This window comes from Neopsephotus bourkii, unplaced genomic scaffold (genome assembly GCF_033783945.1).
Source record: "Neopsephotus bourkii isolate Nb327-2 ecotype Australia unplaced genomic scaffold, CSIRO-AGI_Nbou_v1 NB_1120, whole genome shotgun sequence".
NCBI classification, from domain to species: domain Eukaryota; kingdom Metazoa; phylum Chordata; class Aves; order Psittaciformes; family Psittacidae; genus Neopsephotus; species Neopsephotus bourkii.
The window spans coordinates 1635159-1644493 of NW_026901606.1; the positions used below are offsets into that span (position 1 = coordinate 1635159).

The following is a 9335-nucleotide window of genomic DNA, read 5'->3' on the forward strand; positions in this document are numbered from 1 at the left end:
AGAATCGGTAACAGGAGGTGAACAAGTGAAAACCTTACTCAAAATCCTCTTGAGGTGCCTTTTTGGCGTTGTTACATTGACACTAGGGAAGAGGATAAAGGGAGAGGAGGAATGTTGGAAAGTGCAGCCTGACAGCCTCTGTAGGTTTGGGGCAGTAAGGAAGGAGAGGACTAGCACTCTGTTTACAGTGTGGAGAGCCAGTGCTTGTCACGAGAGAGAATCACATGGGAAAGGCGGTTAGCAGGAACTTCATCTGTGCTGCTTTGTTCCTGTTAGACTCCTAAGAGGTTGCAGAACACATGTCCGAGAAGGGGCTCTGCCAAATTTGTTGAAGGGAGAAAGCCATTAGCATGGTTCCCCAAGCTAGATCTGCTACTCATTTAGTCCAGAGCTGGCATCAGGAGCATAAAAGCCTAGCTGGGGATCAGAATATGCTATTGCAGCTATCCACATAGGGGAGAATTGGAATCTGGCACAAACCCTGGAGATATTAAAAAGCCCTTCTCGTGTTTGCAGTGAAATCCTCATGCCTGTTTTAAAGTCACAGTTCACCTTGTAAACAGGATAATATCACTGCAGCTTGTGATGTCTTTTATGTTTGACCAGCATTTTCAAGTGCCATAGCCCACGGTCCCTGTTAGCATATAACTGCAGTTAGTGAACACCTGTGTCTTACCGCTGCTCTTCTATCTGTTGCAATCTGATTAGGTCTCTGTGCCAAATCATTTTTGCAAGAATGAGGAGGCAGCAGGTGAATCTAGGCAAATAAATGTATGCAATGAATGCTCCAAACCTGTTTGAAGAGGAGTTGACATCAACGCTTGTTAAACCAGTCTTGATTTCACTTGCTCACTGATGTACCATGCACTGTTACCTAGGGTTTGCTGCTCTTCCTCAATAGGACTGCTCAGAGCATCACACACCAGAGAACAGGAATGGGCTTTGTTTATAATTTCCTAAGTATTTGTCATTTATCCTCTCACATCAAGCCTCTCTTCTGTTTCTGTGTCTAATGTTGGGCATAAGGACAATTTCTGGAGACAGATTTCTGCAAACGCCATGGTCTCCAAACTGCCTGCAGACAATTGGGCAGGTTCCAAGACCAAGGCAGCACTGAGATCGTTGATTGTGTCATTAGCAAGGTTTTCCATGATTTGAAAAAAGGTTACAAAGTATGCTTATGAAAGAGGAAAATACTTATGCACACAGTAATTGTTTATGGTTCTTGGCAGGTTTTCTGGTTAGCAATGACTATAGTGTACTGCAGATCCAAGCCTAGCAGAAGAGGTGCTCACAGAGAGCTACATCTCATACTATACCTGGCATAGCTGCCCTTCCTCAGCTGGGCTTTGCTTACAGCAACTCCATGTGTTCTCTCCTGTCCTAGTTCAACAAAAGCCAGTGCTTGTTTGGTCTGGACAAACTGCCTTTGGATTTTATAGCATACGCACATTCCATGCAGCTAGTGTAAAGGAATTGCATCAGGCACTGAGCAATAAAAGATTATCATTGCAGTGGTTTATTCAACACCTTTCTCATTCTTTCTTCTCTGTGCTTGGGAATTAGGCAGTATCCTGACGTGAAACTCCCTGCAGCATTAACTTGCAGCTTGTGGCTATCTCCCTTCCTAGTGGGTAGTTTTGGAGTTTGGCCACTTGTAGCATTGCTTTTTGCTTTGGACTGGAATGGTGTGGTTGCCTATTGCTAAAAAAAATGCTTATCTGTGTTTTACTGATTACAAAAGCTATACAAGAGTTTGGCTAAGAAATGACATGATCTGGGGGAGCTTTATGGGGATCACATCCCATCCCTCTCACCTGTATAACCACTGGCTTTTTAAATAGCCAGAATACTTATGCAAGAATCAATCACATCCATGTTTTACTGTTTGTACTTAGATTCACCAAGACATTGGACTGACCAACCACGTGCCTTTGTTGAAAAAGTCTCTGGAACAATTTGTGTACCGAGTGAAGGCAATGCTGGCATTCAACCACTGTCAGGAGGCATTTTGGATGGGTGTCCTTAAAAATCGGGATCTTCAGGTGAGAATCACTGTCCTGCCTGGGGCAGTTAAAACCTGAGAGAGGACAGTGCTCATCTTGCCTATACAACTCTGCCCTTGTGTGTGTGTAGGGCTAAATGGCCAAATTCAGTGTGACCATGTTACAGTCTTGTCTAGTGCTGCAGGAGGAAGTGTTTTATTCCAGGATGGAAGATCTGTGTCTCTGGGGCCTTCCTTACAGCCTGGCTCTTGCACTGAAGCAGTCAGGTTTTATTGTTTGTGGTGAAGGGGTGGGGGTACTTCCTCTGCTCGGTGACAAGGACTGCATGCAAAGAAGGGCAAAGATACAGGTCACTTGAACACCTCTTCACATGCTCTGGTGTATGGATTTAACAGAAGCCAGTTCTAGCTGTTTTATTCATCTTTCACTGTAGAAGCAGGACAGTTGAAACAAATCTGGGCCGTGAAGATGCTCCAAGGGCTGGAGCAGCTCTGCTCTGAAGACATGCTGAGAGAACTGGGTTGGTTCAGCCTGGAGAAAAGAAGACTTCGGGGAAATGTTAGAACAGCTCCCAGTGCCTAAAAAGGGGCAACCAGATATCTGGAGAGGGACATTTTACAAGGGCTTGTAGGGACAGGATAAGGAGGAATGGCTTTAACCTGATGGAGGGGAGTCTGAGATTAGATATTGGGGAAAAATGTTCTTCTATGAAGAGATCTGTGAGGGTGGTGAGGTGCTGGCGCAGGTTGCCCTGAGAAGCTGTGGCTGCTCCATCCTTGGCAGTGAAAGGATTAGGCTTTGAGCAACCTGCTCTGGTGGAAGGTGTCTCCCGGAACTAGATTAAGATCCCTTCTAACCCAAACCATTCTATGATTCTAAAGCTTACTTTTTACTCAAAGCTTTTACTAAGATGGTAACAAAATGCTGCTTTCTTCCACCCTGGCGTGCTCTTGTCTGCCTTGCATAAGCTCAGTATGGGGTTTCTGTGTTCACTTTAGGGAGAAGAAATCCTGTCTCAAGCTTCTGGAGAGCGGGGCTCCGATGAGGAGGACTCTGCAGAAAGCCCTGCTCAGGTACCGCCGCTCGGGCGGCTCGGTTGTAACTCGTTACACAGCAGGGGCGGCGGGCCGTGAGTGTGCGTCTGACGGCGTTGCTCCCCGCAGGAGCCGAGCGGGAGCAGCACGGATCCCAGTGACGACGACGGCGCCGGGGTGAAGGGGCCGGGCTCCCCGACGGCGCCCTGACGGCGCGGGCGGGGCGGAGGCGCGCAGGCGCGGGGCGGGGGTTGCGGTGCGCAGGCGCGGCGGCTGTGGCGGCGGGGCGGCCATGTCGGTGCAGGAGGACCCGGTGCAGCGAGAGATTCACCAGGACTGGGCCAACCGCGAGTACATCGAGGTGATCACCAGCTCCATCAAGAAGATCGCGGACTTCCTCAACTCTTTCGGTGAGGGCGGGGGGCCGGCGGCGGGGTGCGGGTGTCTCCGGGCCGGGCGCCCTCTCGGGGTGTCTCACTGCCGCCTCCCCACAGATATGTCGTGCCGGTCCCGGCTCGCCACGCTGAACGAGAAGCTGACGGCGCTGGAGCGCAGGATCGAGTACATCGAGGCCCGGGTATGCGGCGGGGCGGGGGGGGCTGTTCGGGCTCTGGACCGGTCCTGGCTGAGTCGTTTCCTCTTCCCGCAGGTCACCAAGGGTGAGACGCTGACATAGACCTGGGTGGCCCCGGTTCCTGCCCCACCGGAGCACCGCCGCCCTACCCTGGGTCTGCCTCCGCCGCCACCGCCGCCTCTGCTTGTGTTGCCAATAAACCGCTGTGCTCCTGCCCTGCCTGCTCTCTGCCTGCCTGCCTGGGGCTGGGCCAGGGATGCCTGGCTCCCTGCCATCATCCTGGATGTCCAGAGTCAGGCCTTCCATCTACCTGACCTGTGGGGTTCGAGCCTCTGTTCCTCACCACAATGGAGGCTGTGATGGGAGGGAATGTGCTGCAGGGGCTGCAGGCCTGGTGTGCTGTCAGCTCCATGAAGTACCTGACCAGCCTTTGAGGTGCTCTGTGCTCCTGCAGGGGTCACAGCAGAAAACCTGGTGATCCTGATGGTTTGGAGGGTGTCTCAGCCTTCCTGTGTGCATGCTGTTAGGGCTGTGTTGGGGATAGGCTCACCTACCCTGGAGCACATCACATGCCATAGGGGAGTGCCTTCTCTCTTGGGAGGCAAGTGGCAAGTAGAAGAAATCTCTTTTCCCTTCCCACCGGTCCTCTGTGTGTTTCAGTATTTCACTGGGCATCTAGAGCTGCAGACTTGCAGGTCATATTTAGGTTGTTGGGGAGTCCATGGAGCTGGTGTCAGTAAAGGCTTCCCAGCAGGCTTCACATGTTTTGGTATGTTCTCCAGTTGACATCAGGTGGTTGCTCCTCAGCGTAGGTCCTCCTCTGAGTTTACAGTTTGTTCTCTGTAGGATGCTCTGTGTTTTCCATTGAGTAAGTGCTCCTCCAGCGTTTCCCTCAGATCACATAGGCAGTTACACTTTACTGTCAAACTGGGCTGCACATCCAGGAGGCTTGGCTGCTTCTGGTGTGTAGTCCCACCAGAAATAAGTGCTTTGTAGCAACCCTACAGGACTTAAGAGGAGTGGAGTGCAGCAGTCATGAATCATTGCCCGTTTGCTTGGGGGTGATACCAAATGAGGAGAATGAGTGCTGTCGTACAGGCTTGGCAGGTAGAGGGAAAGCACCTGTCTTTTTCCTTAGAGGCAGCTGGTCTCTGGCCCAGGTGCATTGATAGTATGCCTGTGGTCTGTGCACTGTTCATTCTGGATGTGCTGGAGTGGAGCTGTGAGATCTCTGTCCTCTTGGAGAATTCAATACTTGTCTGGACAAGTCCCTGGGCAGATTGATCTCTGACTGAAGCTGTGTGTGTTTTAAGGGGGTGGAGACTACCAGAGGTCCCAGTCTAAGTCATCCTAAAATTCTTAACCCAGAGACTGAATGGGAGACAGAGGGTACCACAGACATCCCTGGGATGGGGTCTGTACCGGACTGACCTCTTCACCTGAGATCTGTTTCTTGTTCCTGATCCCAGCTAGTACTATGGTTCGTGTCTCATCACTTGCTGGTTCTTTGACAGGCTGTTACAAGGCTGTCACGCTGTTGCTCCTTTTTCCCTCTGACCCCAGTGTTTCTTGGAGGAATAGGTGTTGCCATACAGTTGATGTGTCCAAAGCAGTTTTGGTATACAGCTCTGTCTTCCAGAGGGTACTGCTCCTCCCCGGACACATGCTGTCATAGAGCTGGAGCACTGGGATCAGCCTCTCTGATTCATCTCCCAGCAGGGATACTAGGCAGCTCACTGCAGTTCGAGGTCCTGCACTTTTCCCTTTCAGAGAGTCTCAGTAGTTCACTTGGGCTTTGCAAGATCAGGCTTCTGCTCTGGGTGCTGCTCACTCCAGCCCATCTCTGGGAGGGGGGGGGAAGTCTCCTGATGCTTAGACTTACACTGCTACTTACAGTACCTGGTCTGGTGTGCAGCCTTGTTAGTAGATGGAGCTTTGATCTCTTTGATTGTTTTAAAGATTGGGGAATTGTGTTTGCCTTTTTTTTTTTTTTTCTGGTACTGTGTTTTCCAGAATATGATGTCGCAGGAACTCACATTAAACTTTTCTGGAGTAGATTTGTGTATTCTGCATCAGGAGATTGATTTACTTGCTGTGTTAGCGGTGCTGTTCTCCCTTCCATACGTTTAATGTAGCAGGAGCTGACAGGGTGCTTTCCTTTTGCTCTGGGAGAGCTGGGTGCTTGGACACCCTTGCTGCTATTGTTGGTAGCTGAGATACTTTCCCAGAGCTTGGGCTTGGGAACAAGCTGGTTTGAAACCTCTTAGGAAGGTGCCAGAATGGTGCAGTTTCATTAGAGCGTGAGCTGCATCTGTAGTTTGATAAAGGTTTGCGCTCTCAAATGGTACCAGTGGGCTTCTAGTGCTCACTGCCTGCAGGACAGGCAGCCCGACCTCATGGACTGGTCAGAACAATCCTGCAGTCCTCATTTAAGTAACAGTTTGGGAATGAGTAGCAGTACTGAATTCTGATCTTGGACAGGAGCTGAGGTGATACGGTATTGGCTATGATACTATTTTTCTGGTCAGCACAAGAGGGAGCTTTGCATACATCACAAAGGTTGTAATGTCCAATCAAAAGCACGTATTTTTGGACCAGATTTCACAAATAATCCTAGTTTCTAGTAAATAACCTTTGGGCTCTCTGGGTACTGGTGCTGATAGAGCCTTGATATTTGAAAATGTTTTAAAAACCAAATGTATCTTCATCCCTTCTGCATTGAGGTGATTGAACCTGATAATTCAGTGATCTGAGGTGATCTCAAGAGGGGAATGTGTTAGGACACAGCTGAGTTGTCAATGAGCTGGAAAACTCACAGGGGTATGAAAGGTTTCAGATTCACTGAGATCTTTTCCAGTTTGCTAGACCAGGAGGGTGGAGGTGGGGGGGGACCCCAGGGAACTGGAGGAAGAAAAGAGACACAGAGTGAGAGCAGGTTTTGTTGCAGATTGCTTGTGGAAGGCTGGTGAGGGGTGTATCAGGAGAGTGCCCTCAGACCTTACGCTGATGCCCTGTGCTTGTTGCAGGACTTGGGTGCTCAGCCAGGCAGCAGCTGGGAGCAGTTCATTACTCCCCACTTCTCTAGCAGTCAGCAGCCTCTTCCTCAGATCCCTGGCACCCCAAACCTTTTGGGAGCAGGACAGATATTTTGTGTAGTAGCAACGGAATTGCACTGATGACATGATTATAGATGTGATGAAACAGACGTTATTCAGATTCATCACCAGGAATGTAATAAACTACAATTTAAATTTACTAGAAACTGTCATGTTTCTGGTCAGGGTTTGGAAAATGTTCTCCCCATGGTGTTACCTTTAGTATCTGCAAAGACCTTGGTGTGAGCTGAGGAAGTCCATTTTCCTGAGCTCCAAAACTGCTGGCCGTTTTTGTTGTAAAGGCTGGTCAGGGAAAGAACGAGCTCATGGAAAGTGCCAGAGCCAGGTCTGCCTTCCTCCTGCTGAACCAGACTGGGTTTGTATTTCAGACAAATGCTTCAAGTTTAAGAGAAGCAGAAACTCCAACAGCATCTGCCTTAATCAGGTGGGGTTTGTGCTCTGGAGGAGATGTGACATTCAGGGTGACGCTGCCACCTTCCCCTCTCTGGCCTTTAAGACAGACTGCCATTTATCTGCTGGGTTTCTGCATAAAAAAACTTAGCACATTTCCACAAGAAATATGAGCTGTGAAATGACACTTTTCCTTTGCAGCTCAGTAGTCTGCAGGGCAGACTGTAGGCACAGGACAGCTGCTTAACAGCTCTGTAACTCAGCCAAATAATGAAAACCTGTGAGGCTCAAGAAAGTGCAGAGTAGTCTGCTGTTAGCAGGGTTAGCACTGGCAGTAAGGAGGAACAAAGAGCAAGGTTTCTCTGGAGTCTGTCAGTAGGGTCTGCAGCGTGCACAGATTTCATCGTGTGCATCTTCAGTCTCTTGCCACATTTCAGTAGTTACTGGACACCAGACATTTTAAATGTAAATAAGAAAATTTTACTGTAAGAGTATAGCTGTAGCACCACTTACAACACATCATATCAGAAAGCTTCTAACAAATTTAAAGAAAATGTAATTTTGACTTTGACGTAGATGTCAGGAAGGTGAAGGAAGACGTAGATGAAGGAAGCAATAAGAAACAGCCGTAGAGGTGAGCACAGTGTTCTGCTTGGTTCTTGGTGTTTAGGAGAGATGCTAAAAGATCTGTATAGAATAAGAAACTAATGCTTGTAGCTAAAAATTAAATAAGGCCTAGTTCTTAAATTTAACAGGCTCTAGCAAAAATGTGACTGTATTGGTTTGAAATATTAGGGTAATAAGTTAATATAGCAAGGTAATTCCACTGAAGGGACAGAATGAGAGAAATCATCTCCTAAAGCAGTAAGGTACAAGAGCATCCACTCTCCCATGCAATTCTGCAAAAACTTACCATGGCTAAACCTTGGACTTCCTCTCAGCTGAGCCAAAGGCAAAACGGCTGCTCTCTTGTGATGTCCCTGCATAAGAGAGTGTTACTTATTCAGTGAGAGTGTGGAGGGTTAGGAGAGTGCACTGATTACTTGTTGCTTTTCTGTTCTTGTTCTCTCTCAAAGGTGTTCAGAGTTCAACAACAGAAAGGTTTCTCTTAACTAGCTGTAGCCTGCAAGATGCAGCTGGCAGGGAAGCATAATCCTCCCTCAGTTACTCTTACTTTGTTGCCTCACAACTGTTTAAGCAGAATTTATTTAAAGGAAAAAAGAAAGTACCAACGAAGTAAATGCACAGAAGGGACTAATTCAAGCAACCCTCTGGATAAAAGCAGGGTAGGGCAAGATGTGTCAAGGGAGTGTTTTAATCTGTCAGAAATGTGATGATTAAACGAGCAATTACTGCTCTGAATATGTACCAGCACTGGGCCCCTCCTACACTCACATAGGTGTACTTCTACATTTCTTATGCGATCTGACTGGGTGACAGACCCACACACACACTGTTCCTAATTACTGTCAAGCAGAGAGCTGCTTTTGTGGCTCTAAATCTGTCCTGGAAGTGATTTTTCCAGCATACACTCACCATTAACCTAACTCAGAGGACAGTTCCCAACAAAGGCAAAATAAACACATGTAATGCATGATAAAGCAATCTAATTAGATAATATTCTCCCAGCAAAAGCAGATGGGATGGTATTAGCTGCTTTGAGTGTTAACCATAACGTCAGGCACTTGAATCGGCACTTAAGGAAAACTGGTGAAACTCCCTGCTTTAAAAAACCCCAACCAACCAAAAAAAAGTACCCAACTGTCAAAGGAAAAGTTCAATGCACACCTCCTACAGGAAGTACAAATTACTTTCTCTGGATCCCAGTCTCTCCAGAAGCATTGGTACATGGAGATCAGAGGGAGCGTGCACAACCTGCACTCTTGGGTGATATGGTTTAGAGCGAGGTGTCCCTGCCCATAGCAAGGGGGGTTGGAACTTGATGATCTTAAGGTCTTTTCCAACCCTAACTATTCTATGATTCTATGAACCTGCGCTTGCACACTGCACCAGGGTGAAGTTGTTAGCTTAATTTGACAAATGCCTCAACGTGACTACATGTAAGAGAACTTTTGTACCTGGCGAAGGTTCAGGTGGAAATCTAAGGGTGCATGGTGAGGCCTGAGAGACCCCTGGTCATAGTGAAAGCAAAAGCTAGGCTGGGGAGGTTTCCTTAGGAAACACTAGTATTTTCTTTGCCTCAGCTGATGCAGGT

The 9335-nt window shown here is 48.1% G+C and overlaps 2 protein-coding genes across 2 annotated transcripts in view; both read left to right on the plus strand.

Moving 5' to 3' along the window:
* FANCD2 (FA complementation group D2) overlaps positions 1 to 3312 on the plus strand; it is a 40175-nt gene extending 36863 nt beyond the window's left edge. The window contains exons 41-43 of the mRNA XM_061362401.1: positions 1899 to 2045; positions 3005 to 3079; positions 3170 to 3312. Of these exons, the coding sequence (XP_061218385.1) occupies positions 1899 to 2045; positions 3005 to 3079; positions 3170 to 3250 (303 nt within the window). The 3' untranslated portion in view covers positions 3251 to 3312. The remainder of the gene's footprint in view (positions 1 to 1898; positions 2046 to 3004; positions 3080 to 3169) is intronic.
* BRK1 (BRICK1 subunit of SCAR/WAVE actin nucleating complex) lies at positions 3269 to 3828 on the plus strand. The gene is made up of 3 exons (XM_061362400.1): positions 3269 to 3450; positions 3535 to 3617; positions 3690 to 3828. The coding sequence occupies exons 1-3, from the start codon at positions 3333 to 3335 to the stop codon at positions 3714 to 3716; spliced, it is 228 nt and encodes a 75-aa protein (XP_061218384.1). The 5' UTR covers positions 3269 to 3332; the 3' UTR covers positions 3717 to 3828.
* Positions 3829 to 9335: the final 5507 nt, after the last annotated feature.